Raw genomic sequence first — 17,208 nt, forward strand, 5'->3', positions numbered from 1 at the left:
CCTAAGATAAACTTGATTCCCAGGTGTTATAAAAACAATAGTTTTATAGTCATCATTTCTTTCTAGTTTTATTGAGAAATAATTGACATACATCACTGTATAAGTTTAAGGCGTGCGGCATGATGGTTTGATCTATGTATATTGTGAAATGATTAGTCTTCAGTTTCCTTAAAACTATGGAATTGTACCATTCAAATCAGAAACTCTTGTTTTGAGCTATGTTTGTTTTACATCACTTTTCCTAAATACTTGCTTTTTGGCTTTTCTAAAAATAATTTCTTTTTCCTAAGGAAAAGCTAGTATATACAGTTCCCAATATCTTTAAGGATATAAGAAATGTTATATTGGACTAGTGTTTTTTAATTTGACCACAATACCAGTAAACCTTTTCTGAGAGATGAGGGCCTGTAATTTCTTTCTGTGACATCAAGATTTAACTGTTAATAGATGTTCGATACACACCCAAACTTAACTGCTTAATATAGAAACGAATAACTACTTCATTTGAGCCGTGTTTTCTAAGTGATTCAGTATCTTACAGATGTCCAGAGACCTTTTTGTAGGCATTTATCTATCCAGAGTAGTTTTCAGAATTTCTCTATCTTTAAATGAAATACAATTAATAGTATTAATTGCCCGATTTCCTTTTTAACTCTCTTATGTATTTATTAAGGTATAGTGGGTATGTGGAATTTTCTAGTTATAAGTGTATGATAATTACACAAGAGTAAGGTGTTTCTGTATTAAACATGAATTATGTATTTCTAATATTTTTACAAGAACTTGAGATTTCTGTATCCCTAAAATTTCATTAGGTAAACACAGAAACATCTGATGTTTCAGTTATAATTGAAACATCAATTATGATGTTTTTTTAAAAAAACACTTGCTTTTTCTAAAATGTTAATATAGCAACTAGTGAAAATTATAAATGATAAATATCTTAGGTATTTTGCTTCCTGTCCTACATAAAATTTTGTTTTAATAACATTTAAAGAAGAGCATGAATATCTTTTTAAAGTTTAAACCATTAAATCTCATCAGACATTTTGTCACAAGTAAGTTGTGGTTTTGGTCCCTGAAACTACTGACAGTCTAAAGAATGTTAAGCTTAACTTGGGAAGATAATGGATAGCATATGTCATCTTTTTTTTATCATTATAACCATTAATATATATGGCCAATTCATCAGAGATAAGGGGTAGATATTTTTGTCAGCTATTAAAATTCATATTTTTATGTGAAATTCTATCTGACATTCCCTAAACTTCTTTAAAACATTATGATTTAAAAAGCAAGGCAAGGTAAAAATTTTAGAGGCTGCTAACCAAATGTAATAAATGTGAAGGTTAACTTTGTAAAGCTCTCCTGTGTATTCTGGGTCACAGGGCTGTGTGTTTGTGTGTGTACTTGTGGGTGTGTGTGTGCTTGCATGCGTGCACGCGTTCACATGTTTAGTTGGGATGCTGGATAGATGCAGTACCAGTTACAGAACCTGCTAACCCACAGAATGTGTGTTATATATACACATGCAGTATATATAACTGTATGAGAGTTTTCTGGCTGTGTCATTTTATATTTTCAGAAAAAAATACATTTTAACCAATTTTCTAAAAATTGAAGTTATATTTTTAATGTTCCTTTTTGAGCATATGGGTTTTGGTATAAAATGAAAAATAGAAGTCATATTTTCAAAACAAAGTTCAGCCCATATACTTGTGTCTATCAGGAAATACCTATAGGAAACTTAAATCTATGTGACTCATTTATTATTTTGATTCTAATATGTTTTAAATGTGTCTGTACATTTTTTAAAAGCACCCTAAAACTGAAGTAGGAATGTTACCTACCCTACCTACTGTCTTTAAATTCAACACAGTATTTCGAACTATAAAAATTCAGATAATAGTATTTTGTTTAATGCATCAGAAAGAGCATTCCATTTTATAATAATACTTTTAAGATTCCTTTTAAAATGGCTTTTAGATCTTTTATATTCAACTTTTCACATATTAGTATTTTGAGAATGAAGAACTCTATAAGTGAAATCCACATAAGTAAAACTTCTCCTTTAAAGAAGAAATACATGACTATTGAGAATAATTACTATTTACTTTTGAGTTTTAGTTGCCTATACAAAATATCTGCCCATTATCATCAATGTGATTTTTTTTGCAAGTAATTTACATTCCAAAAAATGTGCTTAAAATGGTTTTTCTGGCATAATTGTTTGGATTGTGAAATGTACATGATTTATTTTCTTATTGTAAAATATATATATATATAGGTTATTGCATCTTCTCTATTATGGTTTCATGTGAATAATTTGCCATTTCTTTCTGTTTTCCATTGAACTATTCAGTGGTCGATGAAGATGGTAAGCCTTATGTGCTGATCTATATACTGTGCCAACATTAAGTAATCTCAAAACATTGTTTTGTTTAGAACCAAAACAAGTGGTAAGGTACATCTTCACACTTCCATCTTGTGCGTGTTTTTTCTTTTTATGATTTAATACATAGTCCAGCAAGTGCCAGTACTTCTTGATGTCATAAAAATTCAAAAATAATGTGGTTAAACTGTAATCAACCCATTAAGTTTTTACATGTTATTGGGTATAGTCCTTGTCATGTCACAGAGAATAAGATTATAGTTAAACATTATTTTGAAAGTTACATGGTGGGACAAAAGGTTGTTTTAATAGGGTGAAAATGAAATGATTTTTCTTAACACATTTTTACAAGGTCATATAAATTTGATTCGTAGTTTATTGTAAGAATCATTAGATTTTTCAAAAATAAGAAGGAAGAATTTCCTACTAATTTTACTATCAAGGCAGTGCTTCTTCTGCATCATTGAAAAGAAATAAAAGCACAAATAATCGAAATAGTGTGTGTGTGTGTGTGTGTCTGTGAGAGAGAGAGAGGGAGGGAGAGAGTGTTCCTTTACACATATATTTCAGAAGAATATTGGGAGTATGTTGCAAAGATCTAACCCCCAAATTATTGGGTTCTTACAAAGTTTCTCATTTTAAGAAAATGAACCACTGTTTTTCAGACTCCTGCGATGTATGTAGCCTTTTCTGAATTTCCTTGGGGGGGGCAGTTGTTAAATACAACAGAGGACTTCTTTACATCCATAGGAAACGAAGTGGAGTTCCTGTTCACATCCTATAAGAGAACAGGTTATAATGTCAAAATGGAATATTAGATATGCAAGTGCCTAGGTATCTACTGTGAATAAATTTGAGAACAAGTTTTAATTAGGGATAAGTGGAAATTTGGTAGATTTACTTACAGATGGCTTTTATTTTTTATTGTTATTACCAAATAAACCACATTGGAATATATTTCTTAATTTTATTAAATAGTTTTTCAAAATTTTAAGAAATGTAAAAAATATATAAAGTAGAAAGTCTTCTCTTTGGCACATATATAATAGTTTTGAAAAGCTGTGCCATAAATTAAAACTGACAAGTTACATTGCTCATTGACCACTACATCTCAAGGATAGGAAGTTTTGCATTTATTCATTTAGGTCAAATTTGGCTGGTTGACAGATTCTCAGGTATGGTGACTGGTAGATTAAAGCACAAAAACCACTTAGACAAGATGTCCTACTTTTTAGGCAAGCTTGTTAAATGTCCATAATTTGCAGACCACTTGGGAAAATTCTAGAGATTCTGTTATTAAATGTATATTTGATCATGGCTTATCCTAAAAGTGAATTTTCTCATTTTTAAAAGTAAGGGAGCCATTCTTATATGTAGTGAAACAAAGCCATTTGACTCATATTATAGGCGTAAGTGGCCCAAAGAGCAAGTATGCATTTATTTTGGGAGCTCACTTCAGTAACACTTTAATGACTGAACTTGTATATTCATAAAATCATTTTAAAAACAAAAAAGAAGAGCAAGATAGGTGTTGTCAATCTTGGGAATGTATAAAACTATGTAAATATGGGTTGATATGAAATGGAATAAGTAGTTGCTAACATTGGTTCTGTTGTATAATGTCTAATAATATAACTAGAGTAACAGTGGCATAATTAACATTTAAGAGGGGAAAAGACATTTGAATCAGAAATTTATATTTAAATACTAGCACTTTTTTTTAAATGGTATACATTTTTTTAATATTAAAGCATTAAAAAATTTTCAAACATACTTCCAAAAGAGGGCTTATGTCTCTCTCTGGAGGGTAGCATTCTTTCAGGAGCAACAGAGGCACGCTGTTCGGTCATAGGAAAGGCTAACTGAGACTAGATTCCTATTGGAATATGATTTCTGTTTATATTTCACTTAGCGAATCTTTTGTTTTTTAATGATCAGGTATGTTTTAGTTCTGAAGAATAGAGTGGTTTAATAATGTATTAATTCAAAGACTATATGCAGTATTAACATTTTATTAATTAGATTATCTTTATGAGGTAATTTGCTTACTTAATTCATTTATCTATGCTTTATAGTTTCAGTCTGAATATCTGTAATATTCTGACTGGAAATGTGGTGACAGGCCATATATAAAACTATAATTTGTATAGGTGGGAAATGTTACGTGTTTCCATTATGTTGTTGTTGCTGTAAGAAGATCCGTATATACTTACTGTAACCCTACCAAGACCTGGAGATAATGTGATACTGGTCATTACCAATGATCTGTATCAGGTGTTATTTTTATTGTTCTATTTTGTGATTTTATAAACTGACTAGAATTTGAGCCCTTTGTGAATATACATGGTCCAGCACAAATAGTGTCACTTTTTTATTAAAAAATCTTTTACAAATCATAAGCATGTGATGTAACATAACAGTATCATACACAAGCACATCATATGACATTTTAGGTAAAATGTTCAAATTAAAACTGTAAATTAATACACTCATATTATTACCCTACCAACCACCCTCAGGCAGGTGTTTCTTGTGCCGAACCCTGTAGTTGTTTTAATTAACGCACACATATCTATGTAGATTTCTTTTTCTTAAAAGAGGTTGTTTGGGGCTGACTTAAAATTGATATTCTTACTTTATAGCAAATATATATAAAAGATAAAATTTCATGAAAATGTCTTTTGTACTGATGTGGGTTTTCTTTTCAGGGCCCAGCACTGGAAGACTTCAGTCACCTGCCACCAGAGCAGAGACGTAAAAAACTACAGCAGCGCATCGATGAACTTAACAGAGAACTACAAAAAGAATCAGACCAGAAGTATTTTTCCATTAAGTTTTCTTTACCATTATTATTCCTTTCTGGGTCTGCCTTGGATGATGTGTTTAAATATCATGTGTAAAAAGTTTAAGAATCATGCATCCTAATTAGAATATCTTTTGAGGGAAAAATACCTTCCTAAACTTCGGAAATCTTTATTGTTGCCATGTCACAAGTGAAAATGAAACATTAAGAGTTTCTTAGATTGCATAGTACTTATTGGAGCTAGTAGTATATATTTGTGCCTTCCCCAAATTTACAAAATCACTTGATGACTCAGTATCAAGAGTACTTTCACCAATGCTAACCACTCTTATACTCACATAAATTTCATTTTGCTTTGGTATGTAAACTGAGTTCAGTAGAAACCAAGGTTTGTTTACTTCATTGGGAGCAAAATATGTTGGCAAATAGTGCTTGATTACTTCATGGCTTCAGATTCATTCACTCAAAGCTTTAATTTTTAAAAATTTTATAGAAATCCTCCTGTAGTTAAGTCTTGCTTTAATGAGCATTAAAGAGTTTTGATGAATAAAGGGTTGTTACAACGATTTGGTGACTGTGCTTTATACTGAAGATAAAATTGGAGCTTAAAGTTCTGGAATGAGTGATTAAAGAGATTGTGAAGAATTGTACAGCACACGTGATTGGATGCTTAATCATAAATTAAATATGGCATTACAACAGATTCTCATTATTTGTGGCCTCTGGTCACAACATTTTTATCAACTGATCTCTTCATAACCTTGTTTTATACATGTTTCTGTTTGAAGACACGTTATTTAATGTATATTATTGATTCACTAACTTTGAACTCGGGGCTAATGGCATGGTAGCTCATGCCTGAACAAAGTTTATATAACATGTATTTTCTTCATAAGGCACCTCACACCCTTCTTGCTCTTAAAAACACTAGATAGCACTTCAGTACTACTCTTACGGCCTATCTGAAACAGAAAAATCACCAACGATGAGCACAAAGCGGTCACTTGTTTAGAGTGTTAGAGCAGAAACAAGAAGTTAGAGCATCTCCTTGTTTGACCTCAGCTGAGAATGTGCACATGCATCAAATAACTCAAATTTTTCTCCACTCCGTCATGTCTAATGACCATGAAAGTGCCATGAGTCTTTCTTTTGAAGTTACAAATAAATTTTAGCAAATGCGCAATTCATAAACATGGAATCTGCAAATAATGAGGATCAGTTGTATTAGTATAAATTTTTAATTGAGGTATATTTGACATATACATCGTTAGTTTCTTATATACAGCATGACTGTCTTTGTATATGCTACAAAACGATTCCCACCACAAGTTTATTTAGTGTCTGTCACTGTCCATACTAACAAAAAAATTTTTTTCTCATGATGAGTATCTACTCTCCTAGCAACTTTCAGATATACAGTATAGTATTAACTGTAGTCACCATTCTATACATTATATTCATATAAAATAATTTTTAAATATTAAAATATTACTAGAGGAACACATAAATGGTCTCTGGGAAATTATAACATATAATGTAATACTTAGGGCTTCCTATATGTAATAGACTGCCAGGACTGTAGAAGATATAAAAATGAACGAAGCATAGTTCCTGATATAACAGACTCACACTTTAGTCGGGAAAGATAGGACTCAAGCTATTCAGATTCTGTACAAGCTGGCACATGATAGCTGCTAACAGAGATTTAAAGTTCTTGGGGAAACGAGAGGAAAAAAATAATGACTTCTTACTGGAATAATTAATAAAAGCTTAACTGGGGATATTTAGGGGGAAGAGGAAGGGTGGTGTATAGGAAACTAATGTTTATTGGGGGATTATTATGTGTTAGGAAGTGAGTCCTGCATTTTACGTGGAATATGTCATTGAATTCCTCAAAATAGCCCTTTGAAGTTGTTCCTGTTATATAGATGGAGAAACTGAGTATCAAATTCATAGTGTGTCTAAGATTAGGTCCCTAGTAAATGTCGGAGTTGGCATCCAAACACTAGTGATTTGCTTCCAGAACACTGGAATTAGACCTTGATGGGAGAATAGGATTTTGTCAGTTAGACAAGAAATTAGACAAGGAGCAGGGAGCAGGAGCATTTAAGGAAGAGGGGGAAACAAGAATAAAAACACAGAAATGCAAATGTTTTTGCAGGGCATGGAATTAGCTCTAGGTCAGGGAGACTTGATTAGAAGTTGTGTGGAGTGTAATAGCAGAAGATGAGGCTGAAAAGGTATAGGATGAATTATATAGAGTCTTAAATGCTTTTTTGTAGAATTCTGTAGGTATTGGAGAGTCTCCAAAAGTTGTTGAGAGAGTGGGTGATACTATCACCTTTATATTTCAAAGAAAGATAATTGAAAACTATATGAAGAGTAGATTGTATAGGAAAGACATTGGCAGCAGGAAGACCAATTGGAGGACTTTATAATACTCCAGGCGAGAGATGTTGAGAGATCTAGTTGTATTTTGAATTAAATCTGGAAGTTAGGAGAGAAGGGCTAAAGATATATATTTGAGTATCATCTGAAGGTAGGTGATATTAAAGCAGCAAGTCAATTAAATCTTAATAAAACTGGAAAAACAAAACAAGATCCTTCTGAAGAAGGAGTATAGGATGTGATGAGAAGAAACTTGTGTCATTGTGTGTGAAGGAGCTAGAGAGGATTATGAAACAGGAGAGATGAGGAGGAACAAAAAGAAAATTATCCTTCAGGAGATCAAGAAGGAAAAGAGGATTAAGAAGTATAAGTCAATAATGTCAGAAGTTAGAGTCAGGAGAGCTGACTGAGCCAAAACTGAATTTAGAGGTAGAAGGGCAAGTTAAAGTTGCACTTCTATTTCTAGCAAAGATGGGTGGGAGGACAGTGATGCTGTGAGCTAAGAAAAGGTGGCGTGATGTGTCTGGGTGGGATCATGATGGGTTGGATTTGGGATATGATGAATTTAAGAGTACTGAGAAGTATTTCCCAGCCTTTGATGAAACATATTTTATATAATATATATGTTTTCATTTAGGAAGCAAGAAATGAGAAATTAAATATTTTGTGTTTGATATTTCAAATGATTTAAAGGACTATCTACATAAATTACAAATTGTATATACTTTGTCAGATTATCTTTAATCAGGTAATATTTAACTGAAAGAGATGTGAATCTTTTCAGATTAGGCTGTGAGTCCCCAAGAGTACATGGAATTCTTTTATCTGGGAGCATACAGAGTGCATATTTAGTGTTGTGGTTTCCTTTTTGTTTTCAGAGAGGCACTCAACAAAATGAAAGATGTATATGAGAAAAACCCACAAATGGGGGATCCGGGGAGTTTGCAGCCTAAATTAGCAGAGACCATGAATAATATCGACCGCCTGAGAATGGAAATCCACAAGAATGAGGTAGATTTGGTATCTAGCAGTTGTCTGAGATAAATTCATGTGTATAAACTTCATTATCATAGATTGGTTTTTGCTAGAATTATCTTCAAATATTTATTTAATTTTAGGGTTCATGATCTGAAAGTAAGGCATCATATGGTATCTAATGTTTAGTTTTTGTTGAAGATTTTTTAATTTAAAACATTATATAAAACTAAACATTTAAACTATTTTTTAAAGATTTTATTTATTTATCTTTAGAGGGGAAGGGAAGGAGAGAGGGAGAGAAATATCAATGTATGGTTGCCTCTGGTGTGTCCCCTGCTGGGAACTAAGTGGCCTGCAACCCAGGCATGTGCCCTGACTGGGAATTGAGCCGCGATCGTCCTGTTTGCAGGCCCGTGCTCAGTCCACTGAGCTACACCAGCCAGGGCTTAAACTATTTTTTATTAGCCATAAAGTAGATCATTGACCAAATTGGAATAAAGATTTCCCTTCTCTAAGAATTACATAATCATAAAAACTGAAAGCACATTTTAAATGTAGACTATTTTATGAGCTTTTAAAAATCTTTATTAAGCTCAGTTTTACCTATTTTTTCCCTAAGGCATGGCTCTCTGAAGTTGAAGGCAAAACAGGTGGGAGAGGAGACAGAAGACATAGCAGTGACATAAACCATCTTGTAACACAGGGACGAGAAAGGTCATTTTTTATATTTTATTTGTATCTTCTTTTCCCCCGAACTTTTCTCACTTTTTTTTTCTGAACTTCATATAAATTTTTTCTTCTTCTCTCATTTAACAAGTTTGGCTTTTAATAACATCAGTCTTGAATTCAAGTAATTTTCTGTTTCTTTACAATAGCTGTAGGTGAAGTAGGACATTTCAGATCGCTGCTCAGTGCTAGTTCGTCACGTGTGTAGAAACAGAGGTAGGAGCATAGGCAAGTGCTGGAGCTGCAGTCTGGAGGCATAGGCTCCTTAGGCCTGGGGAGGTTCCCTTAAAGTAGGTGGAATTCCGTAGCTGATGCCAAAGAAAAATGTAACTCATCTTGCTCAAAGTTTTGTAAAGGAAAAAACTGTATATTGTTAGTTTGGACCAGAGCTTCCAAAAGGCATTTTGCCAAGTTTCCATACCGTGTTTGGCACTTTCTCCTTTGTAATATATATATCTTTTTCTCTTTAATGATAAAGTGCAACAAATTGGACCTCACCTTAGAGAAATCTTGGTTTACTCCTTAAATTTACACAGTAATTTGAGCAAGTTCATTTTTAATGTTCTGAGTCTGTTTCCTCAGACATTAAAAAAAGGTTAAAATACCCCTTATACCAGGATTATTAGTAATAAATGAAGTAATTTACATAAAACACGTAGTAGTAAAATACCTGGTAGTGGTATGATCTTAACAAATATTCCTTTTTTTCCTCCATTATTTTTTGAAAGAGTATATATCTTCATTATATCAAGAGGTATCCTAAAATACACTGGGTTTTGTTAAAACCTAGATTTTAATTATTCAGTCTATTTTGCTTGTGTTATTTAAGAACGTATCTTCTTATTTAAGAACATGCAGAAAATGCTCCTAATTTAATCATGTAGATTTCCCCATTATTAAAATCATACTTAAGTATTTGATTTGTCAGCAAAAATTATTAACATTTTTCTCTCTGATTTAAAATCTTTTAAAGAAATAGTGCCTTTGGATTACCTACTTTTGGGGATTTTCTAAGTTACTAATTTAGGAGATAACATAATTAATTGGAAATTAACTTTACTAGGAGTCTTTGGGTTTTAGTGACAGAATAAAGTATTCCACCCACACTGGCTTAAACTAAAAAGATATTATTAGCTGACTTTAGGGAGAGCTTAAATTAATCTAGGAGTTCAGATAATATATCTCAGGACTCAGTTTCTCTCCACCTCATGGTTCTGCCTTCCACCGTATGGGCTTAATTTTAAGGCTTCATATGGTAATCTTTCAAAGCTTTAGGCTCATATCTTTTCAGATTCAAGTCAAGTGGAAAAGGAAGGGAGCTTTTCTTTCAACAGTTCCAAGAAAAGGGCTCTGTGCATCTCTCATATCTGATTGGGTTACAGGCCTACTTGTGAACTCTTCCCTCTGACCATATGATTGCTGTGCTAAAATAGGCCCTCTGGAGCCAGGACAGAAAGATTCCACCTGAAACCTGTTAACTGAACATGGATTTGGGTAGGTCCTGTAAGGAATTTTAGGGTCCTCTTGATGAAAGAGGGAGTGATGAATCCAGGATGAGGAAAAACAAGCATCGAGTACATCTTGACAATTTCTCTGGACCTGGCGATAGTGAGACATTTATTAACACAATGCTATGTTTCTAGAACATTGTAGTCTTTTAAATTTAGGAAATTGAAGAAGCAATAAATACATATACATAGCCAGAGTTAAGAAAATAAAGGTTTAATATGGAGCTATGTAATTAATACTTAATTTTCTGAATTGATCCTGAGATCAACTTGTAGATAGTACAAAAATTCCCATGTTTGTGATACTTGATCAGGGTTAATTTTATGTTTTATAGTCCTGAGGGGAGTTACACTGATGATGCAAACCAAGAAGTTCGTGGACCACCCGAACAGCATGGTCACCACAATGAGTTTGACGATGAATTTGAAGATGATGACCCCTTGCCTGCTATCGGACACTGCAAAGCTATTTACCCTTTTGATGGTATGATTTTTCTAATGTATATGACAAAATCTGTTCCTTAATGTCTACATACAGGAGTTACGTACTTTAGTGTCCTCAGCTAAATAATACATTGTCAGATGGTTATCTGCCTGGTTCAGTAGTATGGATATTTTTATTCTACCATATCACAAATACAGAGATTTACCTTCCATGCATACATTTGAAAGAAAATTATCTATGTTATCAGCATCCTAGTACAGAATTTCCCCCAGAGGTCTTACTAATGCTACATGTACTCATTAAAGTTGAAGCAGTTCGAGCATGTAGCCCGACCCAGAAAGTGGAAGGCTGGTAGATGTCACTTCAAGCTTTTCCTATAACTTGCTAACAGTGGGAGACGGGTACAAGGCAGATGGCATACCTGAATTTCCACCACTGTGTCCTGACTCTGTAGGCCACATTGTCAGATGAGAGGAGGAGACAATATGGTGACTTGCGAGTTGGCCACATTTTCCTCTGTGATAGTTGGGTGACAAACTGGGTGAGGGGAGGAAGTCACAGTGGTCCTCCCCTGCAGATTTTCAGTCACCTTCCCTTTCTTCTGGGAAAAGGACTGTGAAAAATCTTCAAATCACAGAGGAGCACAGTAACACCTTTACAAATCAGTTGTAAAATGGTATATGATTTAAGGCACCATCCATAATATTGGTTTTAAAATTGAGTAAAGTCTTTAGTTACTCCTCATTCTGAGAAAATAATGTTAAATAAGATCTTGCTACAATGTAATCTAGAGAATAGGGAAGGATCACTAAAGTTGAGCCTGTGTTTTTTCTCTCTGCTCTCTCTTCAAACTATATTTTTCACCCTCTCACTATCTTGTTATTATTTTCCTGACCCACATCTCATGGATTTTCTACATAACAACACCATTTGAGTTTGTTGGAGTAGTGAAACAGGAGTTAGAGTACCCTTGCAAATCATCAGTATCATCGCGGCTGGTACTTCATCGGTTACTAGGGGGGATATTAACGCCAGCCTCATGGGGTTATCGTGCTTGCAAATGAGACAGTGTGTAAGGAGGTGTTGGATAGACTACGAAGTATCAAAGAGATGTTGCTAATGAGAGTCAGTGGGCCTCGGTGCATTGAAATCTAGTAGGGCTTCATCATGTTGTTGTGTGAGTTGTATTTGAAATTATTACTGTGCTTAAATTATGCTTGTACTGTGAAAACTCTCATCTAGGACATAATGAAGGTACTCTGGCAATGAAAGAAGGTGAAGTTCTATACATTATTGAGGAGGACAAAGGTGATGGATGGACAAGAGCTCGGCGACAGAACGGCGAAGAAGGCTACGTTCCTACATCATACATAGATGTAACTCTAGAGAAAAACAGTAAAGGTGCAGTAACTTACATCTAAACTAACCAGGCAGCTTTGTGATATGTATGACTAGGAATGATAACTTAAAATGAAAACACATTCAATGGGTGGGAAAATATAAGAAAACTTAAAGGCATCCAAGATTTATTGTTCACTACGTGAGCTGAATGTAGGCTCGATCTTAAAGATGTGAATATTACCACAAGAAGCTGTTCTTGTTGATGCTTTACCATTTGAGTGATGTTGGTGTGAAGCTTAATTGGTGCCTTTTGCTTTATGTCCTGCTTGAGTCTGTGTGAAGGATTTGTGTGTTTCTGCCTTATAAATCATAGATTTTGACCTTGGGCAGGAATCCATAAATAAAAGCTCCCCTCAGCGCACACACATACACACACTTGGCTTCAGAAAACACAGTGACTGTAGTGAATCCAAACATGTGAAACTGCTCTGAAGTGCTGTGGAAAGCTACCTCCCAAAAGAGCGGTTTGGTGTAGGAGTTCGACTTTAGCTATAGTCTCCAGGAAGACAAGTAATGATAGTTGTCTAATTGGATAAAATAAGAATATAACCATTTTCACTTTCCTCCTTATTCTTAACTTTGATTTCCTAAAAGAAGGAATAACTGCTTAGCACAAAATCTGTCCTAGTAGTAGGTTAATCAAGAGACCTACAAAATAACCTGGTCTAGCTCTAGAAAGCCCAAAATGGCTTTCTTTTGAGACCTGAAAATATTTTCAGGTTTACTAGTAATTTTTAGTAATATACAAGCTCCCTTCCAAATTAGTCTAATGCTTGTATTTTTATTTGGAAAATATCTTTGGGAAAGAAATACCATTTTAGTGATTATTTAGCATTTAGCAGTTGAGTAGGAAAATAGACTTCACATGAGCTAAGGTAGAGGGGAAATCTTGAATGGAGATGTGCTGGCACATCTGACTTTGAAGAGGAAAACAGTTTTTTCGACTAACTGGGTTGGCGGAAGATATCTGTACCGCCATTTAGAGCATTTCCTCATTTTAGCTAAATCATCAATTATTAGGATAGATTTTTTTCCAATTAAGTGAGGACGCAGCTACGAGACTGGTTATTAATTTTGCTCATGTTCCAAATTTTTCTGGTGTTTTCAGTAGCTGACTATAAAATGAACTTAGGGACATTTGGGACGGACACTTTAAACTGAACACCCCTTTTGGTCTTACCAAAGGTCTTCAGTAATTGTTCTTTTCTTTTTCCTCCTGGACTGCAGGTTCCTGAAGAGGGTTTCTGAGGAAATGGGCAAGATGTTGAAGGAGGTTACATGCAGCTGCTTTTTTGGGGGGAGGGTGTCAGAGTTGTCAGGCTCAGAGAGTGAGAGAAGCAAGTTGCATGACTGCATGCAGACATTGTTATTTTTACTAACTTCATTAGCATTTCCATACATTGTTTTAAAAAATCATTGTGAGTCCTTAAATTCCTCATTCACAGTTATTCACATGAAGGGGTGGGGGAAGCAACAGTGGCTAACATTTTTCCATTTATTTTACTGATGTCCATATCAGAAAGAATGCAGAGCTGTCATTAAATTTGTCTTCATTTGGCTGTCCCATCAGGACCGTTTCTGTCCCAGCTCTGTTTTAATTGGCTTTTAGATCTGTTGTCTGTCGGAGCTCTCACCATTTGTCAGTGTCAGCTTGCGCCACTTCTGTGTTTGCTTAACATCCTGTCGCATGTCTAGAGTGATTGGGCTAGATTTTTCAGGCATGTTGTTATAAGCCCTTGTTCTTGTCAAAGCTTTAGTTTTGTCTTACATTTGTAGTGCAAATCACTTTGTCAGACATCTCCAGCACTAATGTTTCCATCCTAGTGTTTGTGTATGCTGCTATAACTTCTCCACTGCAAAACATTCCAGTTTTGGCATTACGAAGAAGTAGTTTGTGAACCTGAAGTATTTATGATAAGAAAAAGAAAAACATCTCTGCTCTAGCCTACAGCCCAGTTGAAAGAACTTTTTGAAGCGTGATACATCTTCAGCACCTCAGTCTGGGAAGAATCTATAGTCAGCACTGAAATCCTGGCATAATAAACACAGAAGATAACTCACCACCTCAAGACAAAGGACTGTTGTCAGAAGTCAGCTGCTTCCATTCAAATGCTGCCTTAAACTAGAGTGCCTAAACCTGTTGATTGCCAACACTACCACTACAGTATCCCACAAAGGGCTTGTGTGTCAGCTCAGTGTGACCTCTTTTAACTCTGTGGGGCTGCTGCAGCTGCCGGCGCAGCCTCGGTACATGGCTTTTAGAGCTCTACCATGTTTGATGGTGCATCTTCACCTTTACGCGTCAGACTAAAGACGCGTTCGAGTCCATTTGACTGTACTCGGTGTTTTTATGAGATGTTTTATAGACCCTCCATGGTCTTTTAATTTGGGGTTACCATGTTCTCATTTGATTATTACAGTGATTGTCTGTTTCCAAGTGATGATTTTGTTTGAACCAGATAAAAGTTAGTGAAACTTCGTAATGATTTATGTGCACTTTTACTTGTAAAATGGAAATTTCTGTATGTTTATACTTGTAAATATAATTGTCGTTAGTGCCCTATTGCTCCTGTTGTCCTGCCTCGAATTTGTGCTTCTGTTAATGACTTGTATCTGAACTAATTTCTTAGTGGTGTTTAATAGAGAAATGAGCGGGGGTGGGAGGTTATTTCTAACAATGGAAGCTTCATTAATTTGGTTCTTCACTATTTTGAGGGAAGAAAGAGAATGTGAAATGGTCTGTGTATTGTTGGATTTTAAGCAATATTTTAGAAGTTGTGTTGACTGCTTTAATAACTTTTGCCCAGTGTTATTTGAATTGTACTACCAGTTATACTAAAGCTAAATGACAGTTGTGTGAAAGTTAATGCCTTCATAAGATCAAGTATGCCCTTGTACACAGCCGACATGTAGTGTGTTACTTTTGAGGCTAGTAAACTATAAAGTTTAGATTTTGAATCTTGTTACAGGGTTATTTATATAATGTGACATTATTCAATACTGACAGACTACATAAAGTAGTTTTAAATCCTAGTGCTATTTGTATTTTAAAGGTTAGCTATGAGGAGGAAATGTGATCTGGCTGTGTTTGTCTTCTGTACAAAGCCTGAAGTGCTTGTGTTTTTTTGGCCAGCTGCCACAGAGGGCAAAGTTTAAGGTTTTCTTGTAAGGACTAACTGTTCTTTTCAAGCTACTGTTTGTTTTTCTAAAAGCAGGATTTGCTTCCGTAGGAGGCAAGTTCCTTCATGTGGAATAGTGCAACCTGTAAATGGATTATTATCATAGGAGGGACACTTGTACGTGCACAGTTTAAATCATTCTTATGTCATTCTTAAATTTTAAACGTGAATTGTCAAAACTTCAGTTTTTTTCAATAATTTTTGCTCTTTGTGCACATGTTGATTTATTGACGGTAAATGCTTTGTTTAAGATAGTGTTCTCTGGTGAGAATATTTTCATGGAATAAAACAATCTTTTCATGGTCAGTTAAGGTATACAGTGTGTTATCTCTTATTGCTATTGCTATGTAAATTAAAGATTTCGTTCCTGAATGTGCTAAGTTCCAGATAATACAAAGTAGATGGCAAGTTACATAAGTGGGAGCATCTGTTTTGACATCTGTTTTGAGCAGTCTTTTTTGAAAAGCAGTTCTGGAAATTTTATTCTAGTGTTTCGTTGCATTGAAGCTTTCCTGAAGGAAAAAAGTTAGTATTTCTTTACTGTGAATATAAGTTGAGTGTAATAATTTTGCATTTTAGGATTTTAAAACCTTTGTTCTACAGTAGCTGCATTGCAGGGACTTCCCTTTTGCACTGCCTGATCCTCTGCGTCCATGAGAACTCTCCCTGGAGCACGTAGTTTAATCTAGCCACACGCTGGTCGGCACTTCCTGTGCTTCCGCCTGAATTTCTAATCAGTTAGAGGGAGCACCCTTGTCTTCTGTTTGTCGTAAGTAGTATCGTACCTGTCATTTTAGCAAGTCTTAATTTCAGAAGATTCAACTTTTTAAAAGGGCTTGTGTAAAACTATGAGTAGCTACTTGATCCTGGACAATGAGGGACTGTGACTGTTAAGATGAAAGCTTAGAGGTCCATGCCAAGCTGGATGTGGGGACACACACAAAACAGCAGGCAAAGAGTGTCAACAAACTAAAGGGCTTTTCCTATCTGAACTAAGATCAGGGAAGTCAGATCCTACTTGTTGAGGAAAGATAACATCCTCACAATAATATTTTTTTAATTTAATTGTTGTTCAAGTACAGTTTTCTGACTTTTACTCCCATCCCAGCCCACCCCCCCACCCCCCGCCAGTGCTCCCCACCTCCCTCCCATTTCCACTCCTCTTAGTTGTTGTCCATGTGTCCTTTATACTTGTTCCTGTAAATCCTTCCCCTTTCCCCCTGAAATTCCCTCCCCTCTCCCCTCTGGTCCCTGTCTACCTGTTCTCTATTTTAGTGTCTTTGGTTGTATTTTGCTTGCTTGTTTGTTTTGTTGTTTAACTTCCTGTTAAAGTCCTCTCACAATAATATTAATGAAAGCAAAAATCTCTTTGGATTGGTGAAAAGGAT

At 34.9% G+C, this 17,208-nt stretch overlaps 1 protein-coding gene across 4 annotated transcripts in view; it reads left to right on the plus strand.

The window, feature by feature from the left end:
* The window catches only part of FNBP1L (formin binding protein 1 like), a 112,082-nt gene extending 95,958 nt beyond the window's left edge, over positions 1-16,124 (plus strand). For 2 of the 4 annotated variants that reach the window (XM_037045515.1, XM_037045513.1), the window contains 5 exons: positions 5,101-5,210; positions 8,462-8,594; positions 9,181-9,275; positions 11,131-11,279; positions 12,483-16,124. In XM_037045515.1, coding sequence (XP_036901410.1) covers positions 5,101-5,210; positions 8,462-8,594; positions 9,181-9,275; positions 11,131-11,279; positions 12,483-12,661 — 666 coding nt within the window. In that variant the 3' untranslated portion in view covers positions 12,662-16,124. Of the gene's footprint in view, positions 1-2,362; positions 2,378-5,100; positions 5,211-8,461; positions 8,595-9,180; positions 9,276-11,130; positions 11,280-12,482 lie in introns of all 4 variants that reach the window. The other 2 variants (XM_037045516.1, XM_037045514.1) reach the window with 2 other exon arrangements.
* The last annotated feature ends 1,084 nt before the right edge of the window (positions 16,125-17,208 follow it).

Source organism: Sturnira hondurensis, unplaced genomic scaffold (genome assembly GCF_014824575.4).
Source record: "Sturnira hondurensis isolate 20B ecotype Veracruz unplaced genomic scaffold, ASM1482457v3 Scaffold0004322, whole genome shotgun sequence".
In the NCBI taxonomy this organism is placed as follows: domain Eukaryota; kingdom Metazoa; phylum Chordata; class Mammalia; order Chiroptera; family Phyllostomidae; genus Sturnira; species Sturnira hondurensis.